Source organism: Syngnathus scovelli, chromosome 1 (genome assembly GCF_024217435.2).
Source record: "Syngnathus scovelli strain Florida chromosome 1, RoL_Ssco_1.2, whole genome shotgun sequence".
In the NCBI taxonomy this organism is placed as follows: Eukaryota; Metazoa; Chordata; class Actinopteri; order Syngnathiformes; family Syngnathidae; genus Syngnathus; species Syngnathus scovelli.
In genome coordinates this window covers 26,788,174-26,809,132 of record NC_090847.1, presented here as the reverse complement: position 1 = coordinate 26,809,132, position 20,959 = coordinate 26,788,174, and the positions used below count along the sequence as shown (strand labels likewise).

The 20,959-nt window shown below is 43.6% G+C and overlaps 1 protein-coding gene across 2 annotated transcripts in view; it reads left to right on the top strand.

The window, feature by feature from the left end:
* Window positions 1-17,975, top strand: part of LOC125987285 (pyruvate carboxylase, mitochondrial) — a 110,751-nt gene extending 92,776 nt beyond the window's left edge. For both annotated transcript variants that reach the window (XM_049751607.2, XM_049751599.1), the window contains exons 16-27: window positions 594-750; window positions 3,918-4,158; window positions 4,265-4,432; window positions 4,807-4,888; window positions 7,629-7,786; window positions 8,654-8,740; window positions 11,110-11,289; window positions 12,645-12,819; window positions 13,108-13,181; window positions 15,259-15,399; window positions 15,606-15,707; window positions 16,428-17,975. In XM_049751607.2, the coding sequence (XP_049607564.1) occupies window positions 594-750; window positions 3,918-4,158; window positions 4,265-4,432; window positions 4,807-4,888; window positions 7,629-7,786; window positions 8,654-8,740; window positions 11,110-11,289; window positions 12,645-12,819; window positions 13,108-13,181; window positions 15,259-15,399; window positions 15,606-15,707; window positions 16,428-16,577 (1,715 nt within the window). In that variant the 3' untranslated portion in view covers window positions 16,578-17,975. The remainder of the gene's footprint in view (window positions 1-593; window positions 751-3,917; window positions 4,159-4,264; window positions 4,433-4,806; window positions 4,889-7,628; window positions 7,787-8,653; window positions 8,741-11,109; window positions 11,290-12,644; window positions 12,820-13,107; window positions 13,182-15,258; window positions 15,400-15,605; window positions 15,708-16,427) is intronic.
* The last annotated feature ends 2,984 nt before the right edge of the window (window positions 17,976-20,959 follow it).

The following is a 20,959-nucleotide window of genomic DNA, read 5'->3' as shown; positions in this document are numbered from 1 at the left end:
GATCCGGCAAATGTCGAGCGGATCCGATTCATTTCAAAATGAATGCAAATGAGGGCGAAGACGCTCTTCTCGACCGCGGTCCGGACCGGCTCGCTCGTGCTAGTTCAGGCAATCTAATTAAGCGCCGCTGAGCCCGCCCGCCGTTTGGGACCGACTCCTCGGCTCAGCTTCATTCCATATCAAAGTCCGGCGAGCTGACGTCGGCTGAAATCCAACTTGGGCGGCGCGGTAAACAATTGATAAAGCAGAGGCTGCTTCCGGGGCTTTCCCGCTCTTCCCACACTCACTCCATTTCCAAACGAACGCTGCAAATGAGATTTAATGGTGACAGTGTTGGATCAGCACAAAACCACCGGCGGCTTCAATATTTCTGGCTTACATGATAAATGTCTAATCCACGACGGAAAATGAGAGATTGCTATCGTGCCGCCGCCCCCTCCCGCCACGATGGAGACATTTCATACAAACGGCCTCAAGATGGCAAGGTGGTGGAATGAAAACCAAACATTTCGATTTTACATGTTATTTGCTAGCGTTTAGTTCCAACCTGACATTTAACGTCAATGTATGTGTGTGTGTGCGCGCACACCCAGGTGCCACCTTCGACGTGGCGATGCGCTTCCTGTCCGAGTGCCCGTGGAAGAGGCTGCAGGAGTTGAGGGCTTTGATCCCAAATGTTCCCTTCCAGATGTTGCTGAGGGGAGCCAACGCCGTGGGCTACACCAACTACCCCGACAACGCCGTCTTCAAGTGAGTCACGCTCGCGCGTGCTTGTGTGTGTGTGTGCGTGCGCGCGCTACCCGGCCACTCCATTAAGCACATCTGTGCCAATATTAGTCGTATGGAATAATCGTGGTAATAATATTATAATCGGGAACTCGTTTTTATTTCTCCTTTGTGTAATTGTTTCTGACGTGGTGTCAAACTCGAGGCCCGGGGGCCAGATAAAATCACTAAAATTACAATTTGTCTTTGAAAAAAATCGAAAAATTGCAAGCAATGTCCATTCACCTTTTTAAAATATTTTAAATAATTACATTTTAAATATTATTCATCAGTTTGTTGTGTAGCCTGTACTTTATATGATATAAGGTGTTTCATAATGGCACTCTGAAGGAAACTACAACTACAATGTGGCCTGCGCCAAAAATTAGTTTGGCACCCGTGATTTAGAGTTTTGAGGAAGTTTTTCCTAATAGCACTCTTGATTGTAATTTATAGAAACATACAGTTGAAGTTGAATACAATGAAGTGATGGCAAAATGAAGCTTCAAATTTGCGTCATGAACCACTTTTTTTTTCTAGAAACATACAGTTGAAGTTGAATACAATTAAGTGATGGGAAAATGAAGCTTCAAATTTGCGTCATGAACCACTTTTTTTTTCGGACTTTTGACCTATTTGCTATACTGCTTTGATTCAGTAATGCGCCGTACAATGAAAAATACAGTGTATGATGGAGGTTATCGGTCCTCAGCAAACTCCTGTATTCGCCATTTCCAGCGAGGATAAAGAATATATGCCTGTATTATATTACTTTTGATAGAGAGTTTTGAATGGGTTGAGAAATATAGATGATAACTGTACAAAATGGGATACTATAAAGTGACCCTTAGAAGTACTCAGCGCGCTTCCGTTTGCTTGGATTCCATTACACACGCACACACACGTGCATACACACATTTCATCAAATTGCATGACACACATATTGACAATGGTGTGAAGCTTTTGAGAGCCCCTGAATAATAAATGTCATATCTGCCTCAAGCCCTTTCCCAAATAGATTGATTAGTCATCTCCTTGTCGTGGGTGACTCATGTCTGTACACACACACACACACGCGCGCACACACAAACACTAAGATGTGGGAACCCTCCCTCCTCCACTCACACGTAAATTAGCGGCGGCTTTATTACACGTGCGCGCGCGCACACACACCGACCTCCCGTGTCCTCTCTGATGTTGATGCAGCCGCTCCTCCCTCTTCAATTTGATTTATTTATCCCTCCTCTTATCGCTGCTTTTTATGCTTCCATTCATCTCTCATCTCTCTCTTTATGCTGCCACGGAAAATGGGCACCATTGCGATTAATGTCTTTGATCCATTTGCCTCGTTTTCACTCTCTCTCTCTCTCTCTTGACAGTTCCTTTTTTTTTTTTTTTTTTTTTTTCTCCTAGTGCTGCCGGCTGCGAGTGAAATGGCCCAAAGCGGCGCTATCGACACGATGAAATCAAAGTGTAATTCTGTGGTGTCTAATTGATTTAAAGTGGGTTTTATCCAGTCACGCTACAAGTTCTCCCAATGCTAATGAGGTTCTTCCTGTCGCTTCAGTACTCGGGGTCTTCTTTTTTTTTTTCTTGATCACGGCAACATTTAGGACGTGTTTGTGTTTTGGTGGTGCCAAGCAGCGGCACGAGCACTTGTGTAAACACCGGACACAGCGCCTGATAATACTCCCCTTGTGGCCCGCTGCTAAGTACGCGTGTTTGTCGAGCGAGACAATGACTTTGGGCAAATGTTGTGTTGAAGCGGCTGCAGTCAGGTGCTGCTGACAAACCCGATTAGGATTGCCAGGTAGCGCCATAAAAGCTCGCATTTCCCCGCTCGGGCTTTTTATGGTTGGATTTGAACAGCTTATCCCGGCTGGCATGTGCGCCGTTATCTGTGACACGACCACTTATTTGCTGCGTGTGTGTGTAAGCAACAAATCTTTGCTGTGTTAACTCTAAATCACGAGGTGTCAAACTTGTTTTCAGTGCGGGCTACGTCAAAGTTATTGGTACCTTCCGGGGCCTTGTTTATAACGGTGAAACCACGGAAATTGAAAATTTGTCAGAATGTCACAGAAAAGGCAAAAGTGATGATTTTAAAGGATCGGGTTTACGTCGGCTGCGGTTGTTTTGTTGAATCGGGTACCGGTTTGATTTTAATTTAATTTTAAAATGAAAAATAACAGGAAACGTGTATTTAGGAAAGTACGTTAATAGTATGTCTTCTTTTGCCACTCTTAGTCCATATTGGTATCCGCTGGATTTTTTTCCTCCCTCCATTATAGGCACAAAGCTTGGAAATTATTTTATTTTTATTTCACAGGGTTGTCAAACTCATTTTTGTAGTCACAGTTTCCTTCAGAGGGCCATTATGACCCAAATAAATGTATGAGTCCCCGTATTATATACTGTACATTAATCCCTCGCTACATCGCGGTTTGTTTATCGCGGCTTCAGTACAGTGCAGATTTTTTTCCAAATAAAAAAAAAAATCACAATTTCAAAATAAACCTTCTAAATTGAGGACTTATGGCACGAAAGTTACCCACACGCCACCAGAAGGCAGGGAGTGTCCACGCAATTGTAGTACTTAGTTGTACCTTTTTATAAAAAGTTGTTAAAATAATAAGAGTTCTAAAAACATATTTACAGTCTTGTACCTTGTTATAAAAAATATGGTAATAAGAGTTCTAAAAACATATATACAATAGGTACACTTGTACCTTGTTGTAAAAAAAGTTGTTATAATAATAAAACAGCTCTACACACGTGCGCGCACACACACACACGATAAACGAGGGACTACTGTATAGGCTACACAACAAACTGATGAATAACTAGTTTTGAAATCAGAGACTATTAAGAACATTTTTAAAAAGGTGAAATTGAAATAAAAATGACTAGAAACATCTCAGTTTTTCCAAATTTAAGACAACTTGCAATTTTATTACAGACAGTTTGTCTTCACGGGCTGAATATAATTACACTGTGGGCCAAATTCAACTCCTGTGTGACACCCCTGATCTAAGAAATCCGGGTCTAGCATTTTGTCTCCTCCTGTTGGTCATTTTTTTTGTATGTCGCTTGTAAAACTGTGACGTGAATTTCATTATTCTGTACTCAGATGACAAAGTTTGTCTCTTCAGGTTCTGCGAGGTGGCAAAAGAGAACGGCATGGATGTCTTCCGGGTTTTCGATTCCCTCAACTACCTGCCCAACATGCTGCTGGGCATGGAAGCCGCCGGGTCGGCGGGAGGCGTGGTGGAGGCCGCCATCTCGTACACGGGCGACGTGTCGGACCCCGCCAGACAGAAGTATTCCCTCGGCTACTATCTGGAGCTGGCGGAGGAGCTCGTCAAAGCCGGAACGCACATCCTTTGCATCAAGGTGGGGAAGTAGCATTGGTTCCGTTGGACCTTCATCTTTGGCCGTCTAGGACCGGTCCGATGAGGGCGAACATTATCGAGGCTTTTTCCTTGTCTTTGGATTCCAGGATATGGCCGGCCTGCTGAAGCCCGAGTCCAGCAAGCTACTTATCGGAGCCTTGAGGGACCGCTTCCCGCACGTGCCTATCCACGTGCACACGCACGACACGGCCGGCGCCGGCGTGGCCGCCATGCTGGCGTGCGCGGAGGCCGGAGCTGACGTTGTGGATGTGGCGGTGAGGGAGACCCACATGGTTGTTATTTGGGGGAAGGGGATGAGTAACCGCGTCCACGTCTGCACTCTCATCTCGCGGGGAAAAGCGCCACAGCGTCATTCCATTAACGTGAACAAATAGGATTTTTCTCATCTTTGCATAGTGAGATCGGAAAATATGCTCAAAAGCATTCGTTGAACCAAGAAGCTGCTATTTGCAATTTGGACCTGTGAACATTTCAATCCTACTTGTTGATTCTACATGACAATAAAAGAAAGTCGAGTTTATTTGCATTGTCTGGCTGCCGCCCAGATGAATGTGGCGCTTTCATTTCTTCCCCCCCCCCCAATTTTCTTTATGTCACATACCAACTCCGCTGTTTTGCGATCCCCCAGGTTGACTCGATGGCTGGCATGACGTCTCAACCCAGCATGGGAGCGATGGTCGCCTGCGCCAAAGGAACCAAGATGGACACCGGTAAGCTCAGAAGAAAAGTGCGAGCGTGCCTAATGTGTCCCGAGCGCACGGGGGTGAACAAAAGCGAGCGCCTTGTGCGAGATATAAATCGTGGAAGGGTCGTTATTAATGATCTGGAACATGTCTGGGCCGGCAGTGATTTGCGTTTTGAGAGCGTCCTTCCCACACGCTCGGGGAAAACAAGCAATCGATGAACGGCAGCGTGTTTCTTCTTGTAGTCGCCGACTCGTCGGACTCGCTACGATCGGGCCAATTATGAAGGGGGGGAAAAAACGGAGCTGGAGCCAAATACGTAGTCATCAATAATAAAGACGTTGGCTGGCTTCATTAACGACATGATTTGAAGTTGTGCGAGATGGTGGAATGTACATTTGGAGATTTTATTAGCGTAATTGCGACATGCGCTAAGATATGCCCGCTGCTGGTGAGGCTGCTTTAGAGCGCCTCGTTGTTGCTGTGAGTAAGCGCATCTCATGCAGGGAAAGTTGGAAAAGCCAGGAGTGGGAGTTTTTTTCATTATTCTTATTTTTTATAAAGTCTGATTTGATAGCCAACTTGGCTTTGGTGCCTCGTTGTCAGCTGTCAGGTGTCATTGAGAAAACGTTCAATGTCATATTGGGTATTTTTCTTATTTACAAAAACAAAAAGTCAATTGACAAATGACCAAATTAGATTAATGAGTATAAATAAATAAATTGCAATGAACAATTTAACCAAAAAACATTGATTTTTCTTATTTACCAAAAAATCAATTGACAAATGACCAAATTAGATTGAGTATAAATAAATACATTTTAATGAATAATTTAAAAACATTGATTGCACCAGTTATTACAGGACTCTTAGGTGGAACGAAAGAACCAAGTGGGGCTCTCCGTGCTCTGTACTTTCCCTTAACCTTATTTATAATTTAAAAAAAAAAAAAGCCTGGAGTCTCTGTGGCTTTCAAATCCTTTTTATCCAGAATCGAGTTTCTGTTATCAAATTCCATAAGGTACGACTTTGAATTTCCGTCCAAACCGTCACCTTGTGTGCTGGGTTTTTCTTTTGAAGGCCTTCCGCCTCTCATCTTTTCAGTCTCACCAAACAACACGGCCTTGGATTCATCGAAATAGTTGCTGACCTTAGAGTGTTTCCATCCCCCCCCCCCCCCCCTTGCGTTATATGGTTGTTGTTTTTTTATCCCAGCTGGACTCTTGAGCAATAATGAGTAGTTTTCTGCGTGCTCTGCTTCCTCTTTTCTGTCATCTCCCCCTCTTCCTCCTCCTCGTCCTCCTCGGTGGCATAGCAATTAACAGCACTTTGCATGCACATTTCAGCATCCGCCCCCTTGGCAAGCACGAGCGTCACTATTTGTTTGTGGTGAAAAGTGACTGTTCATCCTTTTGTCTCCTCATTCAATTACTGGCACACTTGCGGTTTGACATATTTATCCGGCAAAGCGGCCATTTGTTGCTCTTTCTTACTGACTGTGAAGATGATTTTGTTAATGCCGAGAGAACGTCGTCGTTTGAAGACGCACGGGCCAGCCAACAACAACACGTGCGGCTCGTTTAGGTAGAATGCAAATATGCAGAAAGGAGACACAAAGGTAGAAATTGAGGAAAAAGGCGTTCAAATCAATTATATTTAACCGTTTCAGAAAAGGTGATTGCCTTCATAGTCCAACCTGCCTTGGATTTGTGCCAATAAAAAGCTGATAGGATTGTAATATCCTGTTACAAAAAGCATAGTTCTTAGAATAGTATTTATTTTATTATTATTTTATTTTTATATTTTTTCGTTTTTTAATTTATTTTTTAAAGACTATGGGTATCCCTCCAAAATTTCTATTATAATAGTTGTACCTCTTTTTTTCACTTATAGATCATATTATGTATATTACTTTTACTTAAATATAATGAAAATCTCAAACTATATATACAAAACAACTTTTTGTCATGTTTGTAGTTTGTGTATGAAAAGGAAAATAACACTCTATAGTTCTGATATTGTACTTTATATATATTTATAAATACAAATTAAAGATTTAGTTTTTTTATATATATATATATATATATATATATATATATATATATATATATATATATATATATATAAAATTTGTTTCGTATATATAGTTTGGAATTTATATATATATATATATATATATATATATATATATATATATATATATATATATATATATATATATATATAAAACACAAAATTAAACATTTTGTTTTTGCTTCATTTCCATGGACATAAAAAAATTTGCTTCACTTCCATTTACATTGTGCTGCTCCTGGTGTGTGTGCGCCGTCTCCTCCAGGGGGGCAGTATAATACAGACATTCAGAAATCCATGGTCACAATTTCACAGTACGCCACATTAATGTAAGTCCAAGAATACGTCTTGTGTCCTTCAATAGAGTTTGGGTGTGGGCAACAGTGGACAACGGTGTCCTCAGTCCACAAACGTGCGTAAGGCCACGAACGACATGTGACTGATGCGCGCCCGCCGCGATGCCGCCGTGATGCCGCCGTGATGGATGCGCGGGGGAGTTTTAACCACACAGTCACAAATAAACATTGCCACTGATTTCTACCTCCGGCTCCGTCATTGAACATTTAATGCGCCGTTAAGCTTTTCGGCATAACACGAGAAAAGTCTGCCTACGTAATAATACAAATGAGTGGCCAAGCCACATTACTGCTTAGATCCTGAAAGGCATTTGAGGTTGCTTTCAAACTTGTGCCAGGTATCGCTCTGGAGAAGGTGTTTGACTACAGCGAGTACTGGGAAGTGGCTCGAGGCCTCTACGCTCCGTTCGACTGCACGGCCACCATGAAGTCCGGCAACGCCGACGTCTACGAGAACGAGATACCCGGAGGACAGTACACCAACCTTCACTTCCAGGTGCCCCGTGGCTATTCTTAACCACTCGTCCCCACCCGCACACGTTTGTTTTTTCCCCAAGATCAATGACGCGAAATGGCGTTTTAGTCTCACAGCTGACCTGTGAAATTGAACTGATGTAAACACAGGCCCCACTGTACGCCTGTAGGGCCAGCCATGACAGTCTAATAATAGAGCTGCTTTTCCACCAGAAGACATGTTGATGTGTCACACAAAGTACAGAAAATGTCTTTGCTCTCCTCAGACCACTTTTTTTCTCACCACGCCTTCACAAGAGATCCACTACATAAATGTCAGTTCAAACAAAGTATTGCAGTGCACTGCATCATAGTGACTGTGAGGTCACAGTAATTCTCAGAAGTGTACTAGTGGTACACTGGCTCCCTCTAGAGGTATATGAAAGAATCACCACCTAAGGACAGGTCAGTTGTGTTTAACTTTTTCCAGTACTCGATATGTTTTTAAACATTTAATTAGGTACAGTTGTTATGTAACTCCTGCGTGCATTGGATTTTTCTTTTGTTTGTTTTCGATATAGTTTTTTATTTTTACTTGTTTTAAGCACAGTGCTAATTTTCAAACTATGCCTAATGTTATAGTAGCTTACAAAAATAGTTTCCAAGCCTTAGCACCACCCAGGACTACTACACTTCTCTTTTTGGCGTTGCAATGATGGTGAGACTAAGTTTCAGCACCACTGCATTAGAAAGCACATTTTCAGCACTATGGACAGCTCCGACACACTTTGAGCTGTCTTTCTGGCGCAGTGCAGAGTTTTTTTCCATGGGCAAAAGAACATTAGAACAGAAGCTGACCCACAATTTCCATCTTTCTCTCGCCCTTGTTGTCGTTATTGTGTGACCACAGGCGCACAGTATGGGCCTGGGGAACAAGTTCAAGGAGGTGAAGAAGGCCTACACCGAAGCCAACAAGCTACTTGGAGACCTCATTAAGGTGAGACATGAAGATGAACAGTGTAGTGCCGGGCTCACATGGTCGACATATCAGGTTAAATTTCAACATATATGTTCTGTAGTTAAAACATAAATTTGCCTCTAAGTCTACTAGCTTAATGCTAACACATAATTGGGAACACCATAGACGGGCTAACAAATAGCGTTGCTGTTACACTGTGTGTTAGGGCAAGTGAATTTAATTATGAGCTGGAACCAAAAACTTGTAACTGGAGTTACAAGGAGCTCCGTCTGGGTTCTTGTTTATTTTTTGCCCCCAAATCAATACTGTGCTCCCTTTTTGGACAGATTGTGTCAGTTCCATTTCATTGCACCCTGTGGTGCAATGACAATAAAGCTCATCGGAGCTATTCTGAAGTGTACCACTTTTTAGTCTTTAAATTGCCTCCGGTTTCAGTTGCGCAACAGTGAGGCCTGTCTTCCTGCTCACTCTGTGAAGTGCCTTGCAATAGAGCGACGATTTGTGCACGTATTTGTCAGTATTCGCTCGTTATCTTTACGTCAGCTTCCTTATGTAATTAGAGCCCACACACACACGTTTTCAGCACTCTTGCACCGGCTGCAGGACTGCACGTGGTCTCAGTCGGCCTTTACTCGCTCCCATTTTTGTTTTTTCCTTCCTTCACTCCATCATCGCCTGCCGCTTGCACGCCGCCTCCATTTGGTCCCGACTCAGACGTCTGTCTAGCCCTCATTTTGATTAGACTCTGGGCTCGTATCTCTAATCTTCGCGTCGTTTCCCCCACTTCGGCCGGCTCTCCCAGTGTCTCGTTATCGCGCCTGTCTGCTGTCTCCTCCTCCGGTGACAGGTACCATTCTTCACCGCCGCCACTTCCCTGCCTGGCTCCCTTGACGCTGTAAAAAGCGAGAGAGTTGTTTATGTGCTCTCACACACACACACACACACAAAGGAGTGAGAAAGATGAACACATTCCTCAGGGTGGGTTTTAGGAGGAGGAAGAGGAAGCACGGAGGTATTAAGAACAGAAATACCTAGCAGAGGTGAAAGTAAAGGAGCGATAACATCGCAGTATATGAGCATGTACGTGATTTATTTTTATATATATATATATATATATATATATATATGTATGTATGTATGTATACATACATATATATACATATATATGTATGTATGTATGTGTGTGTGTATATATATATATATATATATATATATATATATATATATATATATATATATATATATATATATATATATATATATATATATATATATATATAAACTGTGTATATATATATAAAAATTATATGTGTGTGTGTCTTTTTTGGTACTAATACTTTTTCCCTCGTGTGTGTGCACGTGAATTATAGGCGCTGGTCGAGAACGAACACAGGCATGTTAAGATGATGAGTGGGTCGAGTACTTGACGTGTATGAGGAGCAAATCCAAGAGTGTATAAATGGGGGCGTTGAAGTGCACACAGGGTGACAGATGAGATGAGAGTGACGAGTGAGCACAGTGTGTCGCCGCTGTCAACAATTGGTCCGTATTGAAGTGCATGAAAAGACGCATATAGACCAAAAAACAAGTAGGGATCTACAATGTTGTGGATTATTACTGCAACAGATTGTAATATTGAAAGAAAGAGGTCTGTAAGTGAAGAAAGGGAGTGTTTTAGTGTTATGACAAATGCTGCTAGTAAGCAGCCAGGGAGAAAGTCATGATTCTTAAAGACACATGAGAAAACAAAAGGCAATGGTCCTTTTACTTTGCAATAAATAAGCAAAGATTGGCCTTAGGAAATGCTGATAACATTGGAGAAAGGGAAACTTGGGATGCACAGTCACGCTTTGACTTTAGTGTGGGGTTTTTTTTGGGGGGGGGGGTTTAACTTGCTGAACTCGCATAATGGCCACTCTGAAGGTTTTAGCCGCCTCTTCCAATACCTCGGGCATTCCTGTGAACAAGTTTTTCAAAAACAAAAAGGGAGAGGGAAAAGACCACCATTTAATTGCCTCGAATTCACCAATAAAAAAAGCTTTGATAAGGTATCCGGAGATGACACCTGTCACCAACACTTGGGTGCCGGTGCCTCATAGCTTCAAGTGAAACGTCAAGTTAACATTCCGTTCACTTCTGCAACAAAGCCGCTTTGTCTCGCGAGAGCCAATTTCATTTTTGTTGCTGAGTCAACTGCTCGTCTTTTGTGACCCACTTAGCAACGGGAGACGGATGCGCTCGTCCTCGGTAACAGATGCCACCGATACTTGCGTGCCGGTCCAGAAAAACTCTTCTCATCGCCGTTATGCAAATGATTAGCATCACAATCTGCCGGCTCGATGTTTTGCTTCCGCGCAGCGCTCAACTGTCGATGTGTTGTCCTTCAGGTGACACCGTCCTCCAAGATTGTAGGGGACCTGGCTCAGTTCATGGTCCAGAACAACCTGAGCCGCGCCGAGGTGGAGGAGAGGGCCGACGAGCTTTCCTTCCCTCTGTCCGTAGTGGAATTTCTTCAGGGTTACGTTGGGATACCGCACGGAGGATTCCCTGAGCCCTTTCGATCCAAGGTAATCCAACCTCTTCCTAAACGCACACACACGCTCCACAACATGGGAAAATCCACACGATAGATTTTATTAAGACATTTTCAAATTAGTTTTATACTCCCCACGTGCTTTATTGAAAGTGACTTTTGAAACATTCCAATGAATTGGAACACTCAATGTATGTTTTAGGAGTACTACTCATGCCTGGTGCGGTGGTCAGCGTGTGAGTGTGAGCTGTGGTCTAGTACAGCTGCGCTTGCATTAGTTTCCTCTTTCATTTTGTGGTAAACTTTTCCTCCGACAATCAACAAAAGCTGAAAAGTGTGTCAGAGACTCATAATGAGTGAATGAGATATTATAATTTTTTTATTTACTTAAGCCAATACCGATATTTAAGTTAAATTTTGATTAATCAGACAATCATTCAAAAAATAAATACAATAATTTATGTTTTGGGGCCACTTAATGCTTAGAATTTTTTTTTTATTAAGGGCAGAATATTTGACTTTTTTACAATACTTGACTTCTTTAACTTAAACAGAAACAAAAATCCGTTGATTTGTTTTGGGGCGGTAGAAATGTTTTAACGTAATATAACATTATAATATTAAAATATATCATATATAACATCATTATAATATATATTAATATTTAATGTAATATAATTTTGTCTTATATTGTAATGTGTTAAATTTTTGGGGGAAATTTAGCGGGCACATTACATCACACGACATCAGTCCAGCGTTTGTTTGTTTTTTTCTTGTTTTTTTTTTTTTTTTTTTTCCTCTTCATGCAAATGCGCCCACCCCAAAAAAGAAAAGTGGCCCCTGTTGTTTTGTCCTTAAACATATCTTTGAAGAGAATGAACTCATGGACCTTGCGTGGGAGTGCGCTCTTTAATAATCGCAAACGAGCAAGCAAACTGCTTTTGTCTTCATTTGTTCGAGGTACCTCTCGAGGACGCGGCGTCGATAACAAGCGGGAACTTCAGCGGCACGGTCGTCTCTGAAGTGTCGACGTGACACATACGTTGAGTCAGCTGCCGTCGAGCCGCCAAAGCCGCGCGTGACTAATAGCTCACCGCCGCCGCACCTCGAGCCTCGGCGAGGACCTGCTCATATGTAATTTTAGCAACACGGAAGCAGAAATGCTTTGAAGGAACGATTTTGAATTTCTTTGCTCTCTTATGATGGTCCAAGTCAAAGTCAGGGTAAAGCTTTCATGGAAAGGCGAGAAGTACGCCGTGAACTTTCCCAGCTCTTAACACATCACAAAGTCTTGCGAATCCCACGAGGGTTTTCTTTTTGACGTGAAACGTCTCGGCCCTTTTCCCAGCTCAATAGAAAACGACTCAAACAAGTCTTCACTTTGTCTAGGTCCTCAAGTCGCTCCCCCGCATAGAGGGCCGCCCCGGCGCCTCGCTGCCGCCGATGGACTTCAAATCCCTGGAGGAGGGTTTACGGGCGGCGCACGGCGATGACATCACCCCCGAAGACGTCATGTCAGCGGCCATGTATCCCAAGGTGTTCCAGGAGTTCAAGGAATTCACTGGTGGGTTAGGATGGCCAATAATGATGTTTTTGAAATATTTTATTATTTATTTATTTTCTTGTTGTTTTTGTTTTTTTATTTGATTTATTTATTTATATATATATATATATATATATATATATATATATATATATATATATATATATATATATATATATATATATATATATATATATTTTTTTTTTTTTTTTTAATATTTTATTTCTTAATTTATAGACGCGTTTGTACAAATCCTGCACACACACATCTTTATGCAACATATTTACTATTATCTGTCCTCCACTGCAGCTAACTTCGGGCCAGTGGACTGTCTCAGCACCAGACTCTTCCTGGATGGACCAAAGATCGCCGAGGAGTTTGAGGTAATGTTCCACACTGTGAAGCTTTCAACTTGAATTAGAATTCAGCAGAACCGCCACTGCCCTTGACCTTTGACCCATAAGACCCAGGGAGGAAGTAATTGGGATTGTTGTTGTTTGTAGCAAGTGCCTTGACAAGTGTGAGTGGGCTGATAAATGAGTGGTTCCCCAAAGTGTCGCATGCTTTTCATGCGTCGAGCTCGATCGACTCTGGGGTCGATCAAGCGCCCCCCCCCCCCCCCCCCCTCCTCCTACTTTCTCCCTCATGTTAACAAAGTAGTTCACATCTTCATTCCAGTCGGGCAGGCAGTCTTCATTTATTTATTTATTTGCACCTGCAGCAACATTTAGTCCTCATATGTGAAATGAACACATTCACATCCGCCTTGATGAATAATTTCCTCTTTTTCCCCACAATATCAATATTTTCATTACGGGCACGCTACGTTATCGTGCGGGGCCAAAGGCGCGCGTGCATCATTTGACGGCAGCAGGGCACCAGGTTGATGTTAATTGATTTTTATATTGCTCGGGACCCAAGGAGCAGCACTCGGGCGCTGCCGCGTTATCAAAGATTCAACAGTTGCATCGATCGCTCAGATATGCTATTGACCCAAACGTGCGAAGCGCTAACACGCCACTCAAGCATTCCAATGCTTTTTTACTGTTTCTCCACACTTGCTTTTTACGCTCTTTGCGCTTCCCATCAGTCATTGCGGGAAACAATGAGCCTTTTGTTGCCATGACGATGGGTTATTCCCACCGGATGGCGTCCTATTAGCGGCAGCGAGGAGCGAGAGACGGACTGAAAGCGTGTCAAAAAAAGTGACAACTTTTTGCTTTTACGCAAGCGTCGCTTTATGGCCTGTGAAAGGAGGCGAGGGAGACGAATGGCACCGCAAAGAAAAAGGCGCCCTTAGTCTTCCGAGCGGAGAGCAAATCATTTTTCTGCAACTTTTCCATTCTACAACGGAGCAACATCGGCTTATCTGTCATCTTTTGTTGCCATTTTGAGGGCCGTCCAAACTGAGATCCACTACAAAGATGATATTTAAATAAATAAATAACTATTACAGAGCTGCCAACGACGAGGCGCTCTAAATCGCCCCACCCCCGTCCAACGAACCGACTCCCAACGACCGAACGAATCGGAATGATTGAGTTCTAAGGGCTAGTTTGCAAATCCGCAACTTGTTGACATGCGAGGTGCCTCTGGCGTCATTTCACACTTCATTTCCAGTCCCTCGCAAATCTGGTCCAAAATGCGGCATGTGGCGTGCACGCATCCGCACCGCTGTCAGTCACCCACACGTACGGGCTAATAAAAACCTCCACTTGGCCGGCTTTGAGCTGGTGATTCAGTATCATTCTAACGATGTTTGACAGAAATGTAAACTTAGATTTGCATAAACATGGAGTCGGACACACACGTGCGTGATTTCATGATCTTATTCCGGGACAGCTTATTAATAAGGTCACCTCAAGTTTAGTATCAAACCTGTTTTGAGTCAGAGACGCCATGAGAGCCCAACGTGTTGTTCGCTTAGCGCTGGAGGACGCTCCTGTGTTTGCTCACAGCGTTGGACAAACACGCCCGACTCGACACACAATGAAAGGATCTTCTGAGCATTATTACACGCTTCTTGACTGTTTAGGCAAGAAAGGGAAATTATGAGCTGGCTGTTTTGCACGTTGCACTTGACTGTGTTGAAAAGAAAAGCAATCACATGCGAGATTTCATTTGTCACCTCACGAGTGGAGAATAACAACGCGGGGGCTGATGAAGCCGGAGCTTCTCACGCTAGTCGATGCCGATGTTTACCTTTGTGACACTCGTGCTTTAATTGGTCTGCCGGCTTGATGAGACTGGCAGGCAAAGGCGCAAGGCGCCAGCGAGAAAAAAATTAAATGATAATAATAAAAAATAATATGAAATATATATGGAATATAATAATGAAAATAAAAACGAATGATTTTTATTTTAATTTTTTTTTTTTTTGGTTTTATTTTTTTATGATAATTCTAAAGATCTTTTGTTGGTCTCTCCGGCAACGTCTTATATTCCGCCCTCGGCCTGCAGGTGGAGCTAGAGAGGGGTAAGATCCTGCACATCAAGGCCCTGGCCCTGGGTGACCTGAACAAGGCCGGCCAGAGGGAAGTCTTCTTTGAGCTGAATGGACAGCTGAGATCTGTGCTGGTGAAAGACACGGTCGCCATGAAGGTACGACGTGATGGATCGCGCTGAAAAGAGAACGAGAGAGACGGATAAATGATGGGTGCGGAGTAAAAACAGGATGAAGTGCTCCGAGTCAACAATGAGGACGTGTATTAATGGCGAGAGAGCTTTGCGATGATGACGTTCTATTTCTCCTCACACCTGTAAGCGCATTTGTACCAATGATGGATGCTTGAAATCTTCCCCTCCAGGAGATGAAGTTCCATCCCAAGGCCCAAAAGTCCATCAAGGGTCAAGTGGGCGCGCCCATGCCCGGAAAAGTATTGGAGGTCAAAGTGGCCGTAGGCGACAAGGTCAGTTGTTTGCCAGACACAAGCCCACGCAAGATTTTTGGGGTTGTGGTGGGAAGTACGTACGTCACAAAGTACTTGAGTACTGTGATTGAGAATTTATAGAAAACTAAAAGTTGTTTCATCATCATGCTAATTTAGCTAAAGCTAAACGAGAGAAACTCCAAAATTCAAACTCGAATAAATACCAGCAAACTAACTCCTAGAAAAGCCTACAAAATCCAATTAGCTCCAACAAGGATCCTACAGACTCAACTAACTCCTACTAATGCCTATAAAAAAAATCTTGCAACCTACCAACAATGTAGCTAGCAACAATTAGCAACGACCTAATTAGCTCCAAACTAACTCCTAGAAACTCCCAACTCGCGCCTAGTTGAGTCCCAACGAGCTCCCACAAACTCCCGACTACTACAAACTCCCAACCCCACCATACTATTGACTAACTCCCGACTAACATTTACAGATTCCCAGCTAACTCCCAACTGAGTCCTTACTTAGTCCTTCATCACTCTCTACTAAGTCATTCAAACGCCAGACACCAACAAACTCAGTGAAGTCCAACTAACACAAAAAAAAAAAAAAAAAACGCTCAAATTGATTCATGACAACTACGTTTTAAGTTTTTCTACTTTTGACGTTCCTTAAGTATGTCTACTTAAGTCCACGATGCAAGTATTTTTCCAAGTTGTGGTGCTGACTGACGCCGTTGTCCCTTTTTAGGTGGAGAAAGGGCAGCCTCTGTGCGTCCTCTCCGCCATGAAAATGGAGACGGTGGTCAACTCGCCGCTGTCTGGCACCATCAAGGCGGTGCACGTCGTCGCCGACTCCACCCTGGAGGGCGACGACCTCATCCTTGAGATTGAGGAGTAGAGTGAGAAGGTCTGTTGGGTGGGGTGGGGGGCAGCAGGGGATAGGGGGATTCTGTCTAGTTTGCTGCAAGTGAGGTGCGGGCTTTATTTTTACATACACACACATAGCCAGGAGGATGTAGAGTAGAAACGCACAATAATATATACAATGTAAAATAGTAATTATTTAGTCATTCTCCAGGATGAGGACTAGTTTCGCCTGAGCTACATTCCATCACTCGTCTTAAACTAAAACACGCGCAACGCTACCTTGCAATCAAATGTTATCAGCGCGCCGATGATTTGCAACGATAAGCGAGTAGGCGCCGCGTAATGCCGTCGGCTCGACTTATTCCTTTTCCGTCATCTCAAAGTTCCGAGGCCAAGTGTTAAGGCCCCGGTATCGGCGCTTTCTAATCATTAGGCTTTCGTGTCAAGTGCATTCTGGGAATGTGTGATAGTGGTTGGGAGGTTGGGACCGTTTGTTTGGGCCGTATTCCAGCTCGTCATCACGGCAAAGGTCGCGTTACTGTATCAGTAACATCAGCGAGCGCTCGTTAATCCGTATCACGTCGGAGTGTAGAATTTACGTGGTGTAAACGAGACAAGGCCCCGATGTGAGGCAGACTCGCTGTGTTGCCCCCGCCCCCTTCCCTCCATGAAACTCTGCTGATTCATTTCTTCGTTAATACTCTGTCAAGTGATGTGAAATTAGCCGGACTAATAAGAGACTCTGGAGACCCCCGGCAGCAGCAGCGCGGCTCCGATTCTTCTTGTGCCCTTGCATACATTAGCCTAATTGTGTGTACGCAAGCAAATTTCCAAGCGGCTCCCGCCATGCTGCACCTCCAGAGGTTGAAAAAGTAAAACAGCTTCTAAACGAAATGGCGTATTGACAAACACGGAGGCATTAAAGCGTGTGGAGGAAATAACTATGCACCAATGGTAAATTCAAACACCCATGGCCCCGCCCCCTTTCCTCCCCTTCAGTGCCGCTTCCGCCACAATCTCCCCTCGACATCATGCTAGTATACGGTTGGCTGGCGCCGTCGCCGACCTGAACGCTGGCTCCGTCCTCGCCAGCCTCTGCTCGTCAGGTCATCAAATACTTCTAACGTTACGCCATCTACTGGTCAGTTACTGTGATGTATGTTTTTTTTTTTTTTTTTTAATCTCCATATAGTTATATCCAAGCAACCAAAATGTTTACGCTTTCAAAAGCAAAATATTTTGCAAAAATGTTAGTTTACATTTGCTGAAGGTGCCCATGTGTAGCCTGTACTAGATTAGAAGCACAACTGAAACAACAAAGACACGAAAAAAATAATAATAATGAAGAAAAAAAAGGGAAATGATTACATATCGAGAGCTCTAATTGTAATCGTTGTCTTTACCTACGAATAAAGGTGAATTAACGAAACCTCTCGGTATCTGTGTCATATATTTAGAACCAGATGAGCAAAGAAACACAACGCTCAAGTGCTGGTGTGTCCATTCTGCGTTCTTTTGAGGGGATTTTTCTAGTGAAGCTGTTTAATTATGGCTTAATGGCCGAACCCTAAGTGCGAGACTGACAGGACGTTCCCGCGCGGCCGGATGATGAATGAGGATGCCCCTTGCAGCCTTGCAGGGTATCTGCTTAAATACCGACGGAGCGCACTGAATCGATCACGCCTGTCGCCTGAGCGACTTCATCGATCAGCTGCCCGACAATCACTAGGATGGCGTTTTTGCGGCTTGTTTGGGACGCCGTGCGGCTAATGACACGCTTGCCGCTCGTTCAGGCAGAAGACGAAGAAAGAACGGGATGTTCGAAGACGAACCGGCATGGCCGGTAATTGGTCTGACCTTGCTTCAACTTTTGTCGTCACCGTGATTGACATGTTGACGTTTCACCCTCGGCGGTTTGAGGTTATTTTAGTATTGTCTGAAGCAAGCCCTTTGACAAAACGTCTTTCACAAACGAACTTCGTTTGGCAGACAGTGAATAATACTTTAAAAAAGAGGCTTCAAGATTTGCATCACCTCTTTTTAATCAAACCACATAAGTGAGGAAAATCTGCTAGCCTAATGCTAACCAAGAATGCAAAATGCCATGCATATGCTAATGGAACTAGCATCACTGTTGTAGTTAGCCATTTGACAAAACTTCTTTCACAAACGAACTTCGTTTGGCAGACAGTGAATAATACTTTAAAAAAGAGGCTTCAAGATTTTCATCACCTCTTTTTAATCAAACCACATAAGTGAGGAAAATCTGCTAGCTTAATGCTAACCAAGAATGCAAAATGCCATGCATATGCTAATGGAACTAGCATCACTGTTATACCTTTAATTCTTTAAGCAATGAGTATTTGACCACAATATTCTCACATGCATATATTCTTTATCCTCTGAAGAATGAGTAACATTATTGCGGATTGATAGGGAGTTGTGATCCCGCCCCCGCCTCCTTCTATGTCTCGAGACACCTCTGCACACCACGTAAGCACGAGAGAGCCCCGAGACGGACGAGTATGTGTTTTGTCTGTCTCTGTGCGTGCATGTTGTGTGTGCCTCCACTTTGAGAACAGTGCGCTGTTACCGTGGCAACAGGCACATTCAGGCCAAAAGGATGCTGTTTGGGGAAGGGCGCGCAATGTTTTTTTTTTTGTTTTTGTTTTTTTATCTGTGACGCTGCACGCACGCACGCACGCACGTGTTTCGGTGACGGGAAAAAAAACGTAGATTTCTCTGACAGGACCCCGTATAGCAAATTAACCCAAGCCCTTTTTCATGCCCACAAGTGAAAAGCATGGCCGCAGTAATATGTTTAGAATGGGAGTGTAGTTGTAAGACGTAAATGTAATCATCTGAGGCTGTTAGTGCGGCGAAATATGATTTAGTGCAGTCTGTCACTTGTTATCAGCTCCAGCACACCTTTTAAGATGACAGACGACACACACTGCGTCGTGTGATCGCTCCATCTGCACGCTGCTGGGATGAAGCCCCCCGTATCGTCCTAATTATCAACTGTTCAAAAAAAACTTCATATCTGTTGTGAGATTTTTTGGGGGTTTGTTTGCAATAAGCGTCTCGCCACTCCGTAACCTTTAAAGCTTCCCTAAGCCCTCTTCCCAAAAGATGATTTCATCTTTTCCGATGGTGACGACAGGACATCAGGTCCCGCTTGGAGGAAAGGAGTTATTTGGACACTGTTAGAAGTTTTCATAGTGCGAAAACCCCAGATTCGTCTTGAAGACGCATTTCTAAATGGGAATGACTGTAAATCACAGTTAGTTCGTCAAGATCTTTCCAGTAAGACTGTATTGTGGTGTACAAGCTCTCCACACTTTGTCTCTCAAGTGCGAATGAGGCAGGAGACGTGCGGCTCCCAATACAATGAGATATCGGCGTCCCGGCCAAGCCTCCATGGCGGCGTGTCGCTTCCAGAAAAGTCAACCAATCGGCCGAGGCAGCGCTGTAAAGCGCTACATTGCCACCGTGACATTATTTGCTGACCAGATCCACATTTTGCCAGCCGGGAGGGAGCGTATGCCAAAGCAAAGTGTCGCGGATATTTCAACACAAACTGTGCAGCACCATTTAGAGTAGTCCACGCATATATTCTTGAGTGCTCGGAAGCTGTCATTCGACACGGAAGCTCGAGAGTTCTGTCGGCTAAATGCTGCCCCCAAGTGGCTAAGTTGATTCTCAATGTTTTTTTCATGATACCCAGAGTAGAAAACAAGAATGAGTTATGGCTCAAATTGCATGTGGCTACATAGGATGTACACACCAGGACCAGTCAGTGACTTTCAAGACTATCAGTGCAGTTTTTCAGATTTTGGTCTACTGCGCACCTTGTGTGTGTTTTAACCACTTATTGGCACACCGTTTGCGTCTTCTCGCAGATGGCGTTCACGTTGTGCGCTCAAGCAGTCTTCGAGCATGTGGAACAGGGGTGGGCAATTAATTTTTACCCGAGTTGTGTCAGAGGGCCACACCTACGATCACTTAAACCCGCTCAATTTTCTTCCATTGTAAAATGCACTAAATTATTTCTTTTAAATAGTTGGTACTGGTAATTAGAAGAATACAATTATTCTGTTTATATTTATATTACCTTTCATTTCTGTGAAGAAATACTTGGCAGTCCATGTCTTGTTGAATACACGGCGCTCCTCGTCAACTTTTCTTTTCTTCGCGGTGGCACACATTTTGAGGGCAGCATGACTTGGCGCTGTTCACCTACACGCACAGCTCACGTGCACGCACGCTCCACGCAAGTGCGACGCCTTTCAAAATAAAAGCGAAACAGTTGTATTGTACGCACGAGGCAGTTTTTCTTTTCTTTTTATTTTTAAATTACGGTTGGCCTCATGCGGGCCGGACAGGGACGCACAAAGGGCCGGATGTGGCCCG